This window comes from Vombatus ursinus, unplaced genomic scaffold, assembly GCF_900497805.2.
Source record: "Vombatus ursinus unplaced genomic scaffold, bare-nosed wombat genome assembly UNPS02014821.1, whole genome shotgun sequence".
Taxonomy (NCBI): Eukaryota; Metazoa; Chordata; class Mammalia; order Diprotodontia; family Vombatidae; genus Vombatus; species Vombatus ursinus.
The window spans coordinates 11322576-11335136 of NW_020954599.1; the positions used below are offsets into that span (position 1 = coordinate 11322576).

The 12561-nt window shown below is 38.3% G+C and overlaps 1 protein-coding gene across 1 annotated transcript in view; it reads left to right on the forward strand.

Moving 5' to 3' along the window:
* Positions 1-12561, forward strand: part of ARHGEF38 (Rho guanine nucleotide exchange factor 38) — a 122088-nt gene that overhangs the window by 55749 nt on the left and 53778 nt on the right. The window contains exon 4 of the mRNA XM_027837300.1: positions 5284-5431. Within this exon, the coding sequence (XP_027693101.1) occupies positions 5284-5431 (148 nt within the window). The remainder of the gene's footprint in view (positions 1-5283; positions 5432-12561) is intronic.

Genomic DNA, 12561 nt, shown 5'->3' on the forward strand with positions numbered 1-12561 from the left:
AGATCACTGTCTATTTGAGAAGAAAGGAAAGTCTGTCTTAGGCTAGATAGACAGCAGAAAAGACATGGAATCTTTTTAGAATGTTAGTGTTTGAATTCTGGTGGCATTAACATAGTGTTTTGAATGTTAAGTGAGGTGAATGATGCACTAATAGTGAAAGCTTGAGTTTTAACAGGCTCAGAAGAAAAGGGGGATGCTATTCTGAGCTGTATCACTTTGGGACATGAATTTGAGTAATAGGATCATAGATTTTTGAGTTAGATGGGACTTTGGAGATGATCAAGTTCAATCCCTCCTCCTTTTACAAGGGAGGTGACCGAGAACAATAAAACTTAAGGAATTTACCCAGGATCACACAGCTAGTAATTGTTCCAGACTGGATATGAACCCAGCTAGGTAGCTCAGTGGATAGAGCTGGGCCTGGAATCAGGAAGACCTGAGTTCAAATCCAACCTTAGATACTTACTAGCTGTGCGACCCTAGGCAAGTCATTTAACCTCTGTTTGCCTTAACCCACTGGAGAAGGAAATGGGAAACCACTCCAGTATCTTTGCCAAGAAAACCCTGTAGACAGCCTTAGTGTATTATGGTCCATGGGTTTATGAAGAACCAGACACAATTGAATAACAACTTTTTGACTTTGTGTCCAGCACTCCATCCCCCGCCCCTTGTAGAAGATCAAACAAGATAATATATGCAAACGCTTTGCAAATCTTAAACTGCTATATAAATGCTGGCTATTGTTATTGTTATTATTATTATCCACCTCAATGTTCTATTGTTGAAAAGATGGTAATAACACATTATCTCAAAAAATATTACACCTGTTGATTAGTCAATATGAATAAAACAGTCTGATGATACTGAGATCATGTCTACTTATGTGGAATAGTTTCATTGCAGGCATCTTCTATTCAGATCATTGTGCACTCAATTTAGCCACAGAATTTGTAGAAGTCAGTATTTTGAGGAAGACTTAAAAAAATAACTATAAAGGTATCTTAAAAGATTTTAATTTTTTTCCTTTTTGAAAAAGTATCTGCCTTTTGTTTTTATACCATATCCCCTAAAGCACACCCCACCTCCCATCTTGATTAAACCTTTTCCTATAATGCAGAAGTGGATTTGAGCAAAGCTAACCAACCAACCACATCTGTAGTCCTGACCTCACTAAGGAGGAAGAAAATCTGCTTCCTTGTCATTTCTTCCAGGCCAACATCATTACAATTTGTTAGTTAGATTACCTTTTTTTTTTTTGGCCACTGTTATCATTTACATTATTGTGGTCATTGTACACATTGTTCTTTTGACTTTGCATTCTTCACTTCACTCTAGAATTCTTTCCATGTTTCTTCTAATTTCTCCTAATCATAATTTCTTATAGTACAAAAAATATTCTATTTGGACGTTCCCCAATTGAAGGACATCTATTTGGTTTCCCTTTCTTTGTTATCACAAAGTGTACTGCTGTTGATACTTTGGCATACATGGGAATTTTCAGTCAGTTACCTCCTTGGGGCATATGTTCAGTAGTGGGATTTCTGAGTCAAATACATTTGTTTTCCAGGGTGGTTGGAACAACTCAGAGATTCACCAATAGCAATTGTTAGGTATCCCATAGTTACTACCAATGTTGACTGTTTTATGGGTTTTTTAAAAAATATCTTTGCCATTTTTAATGTTTCTCATTATATGTATAGGCGCAAAAAGATCATAACAGACTAATCTTAAATCATTTTTGAAGGGACTACTAAAGTGGTGGGTCAGGAGTCAGTGGCATCATGGGTGAACTGCTAGAGAGTTGTCGGGTCAGAAAAACCAGAGCTGAAGTCTTGGCTCTAACATAAACTGATTGTGTGACCCTCACTTAGTCACTTAATCTCACAGTGGGTGAGGCAACTTCCTAAGACCACATATGCTAAAAAAGTTGGAAGTCTTCTTTGGTAGATGTTCCTCACCAATGAAATCACAGGTCCTGACCAGTGTAAAACTGAGTTAGGATATATGTATCATGGCTTCGGGGGGAGGAAATTGCAAGACATTATAGATTTTTCTTCCTCCTGTGCTCTTCCCTTGATCTCTGAGTCCCCAAGTCTCTGAGTTTCTTCCACATTGGGCATGTTTTCAGCTCAATGTCCCATCTATACCTTAAACAATGTTTAATTGGATCCTCATTGATTTGGGTATTTTATATTGCAGATTGAAACCCTCATCTTTGCTAATTTAATGGGAATGAGGTGAAATCTTCAAGTGGTTTTAATTTGCATCAATCAGTTGGATTGCAAGCATTCTAAGGGCACAAATCATCTCCTATACTTTCCTTGCATTCACCTTAGCTCCATCAGTGCTCTTTGATTGTTTGATTGAACCAATGTTTCAATGAATGGTTGATTGAATCACACATCATTTTTGAAAGATCAGTTTACACCCTACCTATGGGCACAGTCACATGATGAAGTGGAAAAAGTAGAGAGATTAAAGAAGAGGAAAGATTTCTATACGTACAAAAATAGCAGCTTTTTTATATGTGTGTATGGTAAAGACCTGGAAACTAAGGGGGTGCCTCTCAACTGGGCAATGGATGAACAAATTGTGCATTTGAATTTGTTGGAATTCTATTGTGCTTTAAGACAAGAGGAAAGAGATGTTTTCAGAGTCTTGGAAAGATTTGAATGAATTGATGAAGAGTGAACAGAACCAGAATAATTTTAACATCAATATTGTAAAAATGAACAATTCTTTAAAACATAAAAACTCTGACCAACTCAATGATCAACCATAATTTCAGAGGACTGATGAAGAAAATGGTGCTGCCCTTATGAAAAAGAAATAATGGACTAATATGCAGAATGAGAAACACCTTTTTAGACATGACGAATGTGGAGATTTATTTTGCTTATGTGATCAAGGAGTTCTAGAATTCTTTCTTTCTATCTTTTTTTCTCCAGTGAATGGGGGGGGGTGAGGTGGGATGAAGGGAAAAAGTGAATGCTTGATATTGTTGATTCATTTCCCTGTACTGCTTTTTTCTCTTTCTTTTAAGATATTTGTTACAAATGATGGCTTGCTGGATAGGGGAGGGAGGAAGGATAATTTTTTTAAAAATATGATATAAAAACAAGATGTATTAATAAAAATAATATTTTTCTTTTTTATTAATTTATTTTGATTTATCAACAATCACTTTCATAGGTTTTTGAGTTTTAAATTTTTCTTCCCCTCCTTCCCTGCCTCCCTCCCCAAGACAGTGTGCTATCCATATACATTCCTATTAAACATATTTTCACATTAGTGATGTTGTAAGGAAGAATTAGAACCAATAGGAGGAACCACCAGAAAGAGGAAACAAAACAAAACAGAAGAAAAAAATAGCAAATAATATGCTTTGATCTGCATTCAAACTCCACAGTTCTTTCTCTGGATGTGGATAGCATTTTCCATCATGAGACCTTTGGAGATGTCTTAGATCCTTGCATTGCTGAGAAGGGCTAAGTCTATCAAAGTTAGTCCATCATACAACATGGCTGTTACTGTGTTCAGCGTTCTCCTGTTTCTGCTCATTTCACTCTGCATCAGTCCATACAAGTTTTTCCAGGAAAAATATTATTTTTAAAAAGAGTACAAGGGGCAGCCAGGTGGTGCAGTGGATAGAGAACCAGCCCTGAAGTCAGGAGGACCTGAGTTCAAATCTGGTCTCAGATCTTGACATTTACTAGCTGTGTGACCCTGGGCAAGTCACTTAACCCCAATTGCCTAAAAATTAAAAAAAAAAGTACAGGAATTATAGGATTATTGAATAAGATCAGGCAGTGACCTCAGAATTCTTCTAGCCCAACACTCCTGTTTTACAGATGAGGAACCTTAGGCCCACACAGACGAAGTGACTTGCCCTCCATCACACAGGTAGTAGAAGGCCTTCAGCTACAGCTATAGCATGCACAGTGCAGTGGCCACACCCCAGTCAGACCATCTCAGCAGACAGGGCTAAACCAGGTTGAGAGTAACCAATGGGCCACATTAGGGAGTTAGGGGGATGCTTACCCCAAGCATGTGAAGACTTCCCCTGGTAGAATGGGCCGATGATAACAACTTGTTCCAATGGCCATGAAGGCAGCTGAAGAGTGCCTAGAGCTTGGTCACACATCAAAGACATCAAGGCCACCCACTGCATCCTGGGCCTTCACCAGTTGTCCTGATTTTTGTCTTTCCATTGGACTTTTGACTCTGAAAGAGAGAGTAAAGCTAATGATTGTGTGCAATTCTGCTTCATTTAAATCCAATTTACATATGAGTCAAGACATTGCCCCATGACATCACTGATCCTCTTCCAAAGGAAGGACAATGACTTATGTTTGAATTCTAATTCTGCTGCTTACTAGCTACTTCCTTTGTAACTGGGCAAGTCAATGTTTTTAAGGACCTCAGTTTCCTCTCTTGTGAAATGAGAGATCATCTTGTGATGATCTCTAAAGTTTCTTTTCTATTTTAAATCAAATGATCACATCATTGCAAAATAGGATTGGGTAGGTGCTCAGGTGTCTAAAAGGAGAGCTATATAAAGCCAATCCACTCAATCAAATTTGTTTTCACAGGTTTAACCCTGCTGTCACTTGTATATGGGAATATTTTCTAAAACCATTTTAAAAATAATATTTAGCATTCATAGACTCTCCTACTTCCAAATAGGATTATAGGTGGTCAGGAGTTTTATTGATATTACAAGATCATCTTCCAAAGCACTTAAGGAAGCACAGATAGGAGCATGAACCCTGAAATGATCATATGCCCACCGAGCCCCCAATTTTTGCTTCCATTTTTCTCTTTTATTCCTTATAGAATAGATACAGGCACAGCTAAGAAACCCAGAATTCCATTATCCAATCCAAACATATTTCTTTCTTTCTCTCTCTCTCCTCTTCTTTTTCTCTCCCTTCCTCCTCTTTTTCTCTACTTCCTCCTTTCTTTCTTTTTCTTTCCTCATTTCTCTTTCTTGCCTCTTCTTTTCTCACATCATTTTCTCTTTCTTTCCCTTCTTTCTCCTCTCTTCTGCTCCCTTCTGCCTCTTCTCTTTCTCTCCTCTCTTCTTCTTTTTCCTTCCTTTCCTATCTTTGTCTTTCCTTCTCCTTCCTTTCTCAAAGTACTTTTCCTCACTTGCTGGAAGTGAGATGGGGACCAACCAACCTTTTCACACTTTTCTAACACTGTGGAATAATAATAATAAAACTGTTACGTGGTACTCGGGTTTAGTCTAATATCCTTTTGGTTTGGTCTTGCCTTTAACAGGGGGAGTCTTCTTGCAGATTAAGAGCCCACTCGAAGACATCTATAAAATCTACTGCTATCACCATGATGAAGCCCATACTATGCTTGAATCCTATGAAAAGGATGAAGAACTGAAACAACATATGAGACACTGTATCCAGTCCTTAAAGTAAGTCCTTTTCAAATGATGATTTCCGTCCACCGTCAGTTGCCTGGCAGGGAACATTTTAAATGGATGTAGATGAAAGGTTTCCCATAAATCCTGTGTTTTATGAAGCTTGCTGGGAGCTCTGCTTTACGTTCTTTTTATGAAAAGCTGACAAGCCAGGGGCCGTGATTACTTTTTTTTTTCTTTTTTAGTTCAAGGGGAGCTAAAAATAACACACAAAAAAGATCCTCTCTTGTTTTCAGGGTCCTGTGGAGATGGAAAAAATGCAATATCAAAAAACAAAATGTAGAAACTACTCCCTTCCTTATAGCCTTTGCTACTTACCTGGTTTTTTTTTGTTTTTTTTTTTAGTATAAAGCACATTATATCTATGTGATAACTCTTGGGTGCTGGGACACCTCCCTTCTTTCTATGTGCTTATCACACTTAATATCCCAGCATATGGCTGGTATGAGAAATATTGCCTACAGACCAGCCAGAATTTATCCCTACTGTTGTTGTTGTTCACTTGGTTCAGTCACGTCTGACTCTTTGTGACCCCATTTGGGGTTTTCTTGGCAAAGATACTAGAGTAGTCTGCTATTTTCTTTTCCAGCTTATTTTTCCAGATGAGGAAACTGAGGCAAACAGGGTGAAGTGACTTGCCCAGGGTCACACACCCAGTAAGGTTTCTGAGACCAGATTTAAACTCAGGTCTTCCTGACTCCAAGCCTGGTACTCTACCCACTGCCCCACCTAGCTGCCCCCTACACTAGTGATAAACTACTTTTAAAAACTCCCTTCTAGACCCAGTCTGATCCTCCTGGTCAAGAAATAGCAGACATCAAAAGCTCCTCCTATTGATCATTAAGTGCTTACATTTCTCCCTACTTATTACTCAAACAATGATAGTCATTTTTTTTAGCACTAGTTATCATTTTATTGAGTTACTTATTCCATCAAACAACATTGCAATCTATTTAACTCTTCAGTTCCCTATCAGAATGGATTAAAAAACACTTAAGAAACCCAGAATTCCACTTGATCCTCACAACTAATTTGTTATCGCAGTTATATCTGTCTGTCTCTCCCCACTCCAGTCCATCTTCTGCTTAGCCGTCAAATTGATCACCCTACAACAGGGGCCTGACCATTTCATTCCCCTTTTCAACAAACTCCAATGCCTCCCTATCACCCCCAGGACATGTTATCCAGCTTCTTCTTGAATGCCTTTGGGGTAGACAATTCATGGAACTAGTGAATCAGAGGATTAAATATCCAGAGCTGAAAAAGGCTAATTCACTAACTTTGCAGGGCATCTGTTTTTAAACAGCTCTAACTGTTAAGTTAGAACTTAGAAGAAGGTGTTTATGGTCAAAAGATCCTGCTAGGTTCGAGTCCTACCTCTGACATATAAATTTGCAACCATGAGCAAGTATTTCCATCTGCAAAATGGGGGTAATAATACTTGTACTACTTATCTCATAGACTCCTGAGGAAAGAAGTTGGTAAACACTAAAGCACTGTATAAATAAGGTTATTATTATTTTTGTGAAACCTGCCTCCTTATAACTTTCACCCATTGATCTTAGTTTTGTTCTTGCCATTGAATGGATAAACCTCAGCCCTCTTTCATACAGACTCACAGAATCTCAGAATGCTGTGAATTCTAATGATAATTCTGTGGAAGGGAATTCAGAGATCATGCAGCCCGACCCATACTGAAAGAAGGAACCTCTTCCATGCCTTACGTCTTCTCCAAGTTAAACATTCCCAGTACCTTCTATTGGTCCTCAGATAGATGCTTTTTAATGTTTTCATTATTTTGGTCATCTTTTTCTAAACATGCTTCTGGTTTGTCAATATCTTTCCTAAAAACAGAACCCCTCACTAAAGGTGTTCTAATCAGGGAATCATACAGCAGGAATATCATCTCCCAGGCTCTAGAGGTTATGACAGCCCCTCCACTCAAATACATCAAGATGTTATTATGCCTTCTCTTCCTCCCCCTTCCTTCCCGAGCGTTCTCTTCTTTAGACTAAATAACCCTAGTACTTTCAACTCGTTCTCACAAGGTGTGGTTTTAAGTCCTATCACCACCACCATCCTTTTTTGTATTTTTTTAATTTTAAACATAAATACAAAAAAAGAAAAAAAGAAACAAACATAAATACTAAAACTTATATACAAAATAAGAAAAGAAAGGAAAAAAAGCATTACCATGTGCACAGCAGAACATAAGAGGATTCAAAATATAAAGCAATAAATTTCCATTTCAAGAAAGCCTATATAATAAACACTATACATTGTGTTCAGAGCAATCCATCTTTTCTTTATTTCCTTGTAGGTTTTATTTTGTTCTGTGCTGTGCACTTTTTATTTGGTTCTTTTTTTCCCCTTCCTCCCCCCTCCCCCAAGAAGGCTACAATTGAGCACGGATATGTGTGTGTGTGTGTGTGTGTGTGTGTACATATGTATACACACACTTTTGTATATATGTACATTCATGTATATAAACATATAGACATACATATATATGCTTGTATAACATACATATCACATAGATATCTATAATCCTACACATATAGGTTCATATGCATCTATGTAAGACCATACTATACTTGTTGGTGCTTTGTTTCTCTGAAGGTGGATACATTTTTCTCTCATCATTCCCTACACCACAACAATATTCCAACCTTACACTTTTATTTTAAATAGTCTAAAACAATATTGATTAATACAGCTGACATATAGTGTAGTTTCCCTATTTTCCTCTTTTGATCAAATCTATTTTAGCTTTAACTTTGTCTCAGATCATGATTACTACCCCTAATTTTTTTCCCTAATAAATTCTACTCCTGGTCTTTATTTTATGTTTGTGTGTATCTCTTATTTCCTATCCTTCTTAACTCCTCAACTTTACTTCTACCCACTACCTTGCCCTCATATTACTTAACCCCCTCCAAGGATCCCTCCCTCATCCTCTCTCTCCCACCCTTTCCCCTTGTCCTCTAGTTTCTATCTGAATTTAGAAGACTTTTATAGCCTTCCAAATATATGTGAGTGTGTGTGTGTGTTGTTCCCTCTTCATCCCATTTCCATTAACCTAGACACTCTTCTGTATCTCCTATTCAATCATGTGCTTATTTCCTTATTTAGAAGATTTTTTCTCCTTCTAAATGTATATGTTGTTCTCTCTTTAACCCAAATCTGATGTGAGCAGAGTTCCCTCTAACAATGCACCCCCCTCCCCATCCCCTTAGCTTTTTATTTCTTTCTGAATATAGAAGACTTTTATACCCTTCTATTATGTATGTATCGTTCCCTCTTTCACCCATTCCTGATGAGAGTAGAGTCCCAGAACTACCAGCCTCCTCCATCTAATTCCTCTGTGTCGGTTCTCCCTCTCACCTCATTTGTATAAGATAATTATTCTTTTTCACCACCCTTTCTTTAATCAGTTACTCTAAGAGAGGGAATTCACAAAGTGAGCAGGGTGACTAGTACCTCGCAACCTCATCCCTGCTGATCATTATCGCTGCAGGCCAATTAAGAGAGTAGACTACCTATCCCATTTATAGACTAGAAGTAGGATAGTTAGTCTACTCTATTTGTGTTTCTAGGGGTAACCTAGAAATGGGGGAAGGGAACATTTATTAAGTTCTTGCTATGTACCAGAAACTGCGCTAAATACTTTAAAAATATTATTTCATTTTACCCTTGCAACAACCCTGGAAGGTAGGTGCCATTATTACCCTCATTTTGCAGATGAGGAAACTGAGGCAGATAGATATTAAGTGAATTGCCAAGAGTAACACACCTAGCTGCCTGCATGGACTATTTTTTTGGAGAGAAAAAGAAAATAGCTCAATTGGGTATATAAACCAGTATTTTTGACTCTTAAGAGACTATCCTGCTAGAATAGAATATTAGACAATACAGTCCAATATCTTGACCTCGGTGGCAGTTAAAATTTTAGTTGACCATAAGACCCCTTTGAGTCTGTGTATGTCACTGAAGATTAAATTCAGATCTGATGACTTTTCTGGTCATTTTCAGGGAGCGTGAAAATGATTGCTCTAGAGATTGCCAAGAATCTCAGCTATCTAGCTAGCATCATTTCTGATTCCAAGCAGTGATTTCTAATGTGGGAAAGCAGGCCATTCTACATCTGCAAGATCAGCAAAAAAAGTTTATTGGGAAGGAAAATGTTTTCAAAACAAAGCAACTTGCATGAAAGATATTTTTCCCAAAGCATTCTTTGCATGAAAATAGAGCTCTTGATAAGTGATACTAGCTTGTCCAAAGGCTGAGTGCAGTGTGCCTTTTGTCATTACAAACACTGACCTTGATTAAGTTGAACTCCAAGTTTTGAGAAACTGGTTTTACAAACAGGTTTATAGGAAGCAACAGGCCTGGTGCAGCCCAAGGGGATGGTTCCTCTTGCCAGCTAATCAGCCACAACTATTACATCCTTCTGGCTTTTCCTAACAGCCAAATAAAGCAGAGGTCACTATTGCTAATTGCTAATCAGTGTTAGATCCAGCCTTAGTTTTCAGCACTGCACCAAGATTGGTGAAACAACATGAATTGAAGTGATGTGCGGGAAGGAGTTAAGTGCTAGATTTTCAAGAAACCCAGGCCCCATTCCAATCAATCAAATATTTCTTGAGCATATCCTAAATGTAAGGCCCAGTAACAATGGGAATTTGAAGATATATAAGACATAAGCTGATAATCTGCTTGGGAAAACCAAGCACAAACTGGTGAAAAGTTCAAAAACACTGACTAAGGAATCACATTAAATTAGTAAGTGAATGGCATTTTTTGTTGTTCAGTTATTTTCAGTCATGCCCGACTCTTTGTGACCCTGTTTAGAGTCTTCTTGGCAAAGATACTGGAGGGGTTTGCCATTTCCTTCTCCAGCTTATTTTACAGATGAGAAAACTGAGGCAATAATGTTAAGAGACTTGCCCAGGCTCAGCTAGTAAGTGTGTGAGGCCAGATTTGAACTCAGAAAGATGAGTCTTTCTGACTCTAGGCCCAGCACTCTATCCACTGCACCACCTGTAGAAATTCCTTTGACTTTGGAGCTGACTCATAATGTAGCCCTTATTCAATCTGTGAACTTTTGGGAGACTTCTTAATTTTCAAGAATAATATTTACTGGGACAGTAGAAAGCATATTTATTTGGAGTTAGAGGAGCTGGGTTTGAATCCCTGCTCTGTCTCTTATTATCTGTGTATCTTTAGGCAAATCACTCCCTGGGCTGCAAAATGATATGTTTGGACTCAATGACCTCTAAGGATCCATCCAACTCTTAATGTATGAGCCTGTAATCATACTCTAAAATCTAAATAGCTGGGACTTTTTGCATTTGGCCTTTTCCTCTCACTCTTGGTGATGTCTTATCTCATTGTCTTCTGCATTGTACGAGTGGTAGGAAGGGAATGTACCATCTTAAGAGTCACTATTGACTTGTATGGTGGCTCACTCCTATAACTCCTATTACTCGAGTTTGGGAGTTCTGACCTAATTGGACCACTAGGGGCAACCAGGTGGCCTAGTGGATAGAACACTGGGCCCTGAGTCAGGAAGACCTGAATTCAAGTCTAGCCTCAGACAGTTACCAACTCTGTGTCCCTGAACAAATCATTTAGCCTCTATTTGACTCAGTTTTCCTACCTGCAAAATAAGCATAATAATAGTACATACTTCCTAGGGTTGGTGTAAGGATCAAATGAGCTAAAATTTGTAAAACACTTACTCCAGTAACTGGGTAAGCACTATATAAAGGTTTGTTATTATTAAGTGTGGTACCAATACACAGAGTCTAGGGGAGCTAAGGACCACCAGGCTACATAAGAAGGAATGAATTGGCCAAAGTTAGTTAAAGCTTTCATACTGATCAACATTGGGATGAGATTGTGAATGGCCACTGGACATATAGCCCAGGTAAGGTAGGAGACCCAGCCTCAAAAAACAAAAAAACAAAAAACCTATAAAGTCACTATATCTATCTCCTACTTTCAGTAGAGGAGGTGTGGTATTATAAATAGAACACTGGATTTAAAATCAGGAAGACTTGGATTTGAATCCTCCCTCAGATACTTACTGTGTGACCCTGGGCAAGTCATTTGATTTCCCTAGGTCACAATTTCCTCATCTATAAAATGAGGGGGTTAGACTTGACCTGGAAGGTCTCTTCCAGTCATAAATGTATCTAAAACCTAGACAGATCAGCACAACCTGGAAAGAGTATTACAATTAACTATCCCCCTTCAGAGAAATTGAGATTTTCTATTCTCCTGAAGGAAGGTGAAGGCCTAAGGACAGTGTCCACATCCCCAGGCATACCTAGCCCTTAATCTATGCATGCCTATGTATCTAGCTCCTAATACATGCTCCTAGAAAAATGATTTCAAAGTACCCTGAAACTTCAGGGAAGAACTCAAGCACGTAGTTCTCACTAACTCCTTTTCCAAAACATGTAAGTCCCAATACTAAGCAAAATAAATGCCTTTCACAAATTTAGGTATTTCCCAAGCCGTCCCCTTTAAGGCATGGGAAGATGAAGAGATCCTCAAGAAAATAAGCCAGTAGTCATTATACTGGATGCCGCTGTAGGGAAGGGGAAGGAAACAAGCCTTTACTAAGCATTTGTGAGGCACTCTGCTAAGTTTTTTATGAATAGTTTTTCACTTTTCTCTCACAGCAACCCTGGGTTTTGTTCAGTTGTTTTTCAGTTGTGTCTGACTTTTCATGACCTCATTTAGGGGCTTTTCTTGGCAAAGATGCTGGAGTGATTTGCCATTTCATTCTCCAGCTCAGTTTACATATAGATGACGAAGCTGAGACAGGCAGAGGTTAAGTAACTTCTCCAGGGTCACATAGCTAGGAAGTGTCTGAGGCCAGATTTGAAATAACTAAAATCTTTGCTTAATTCAACAAATGCTAATTCAAAGGATGTCCCTATTCTATGTCACTGCATTTCACAGAAGTTACTTTACCTGCTGCAGATCAAGTTAGTCAGCTTTTTAAGGGTTAATTGCCTATGTGGTTCTGTTCTCTATGGGCAAAGTAGAAAGGGCATAGGAAATTAAACTAATATTAGAGTCTCTACCAGATGTCTCCCCTTATTTTGTTCAAG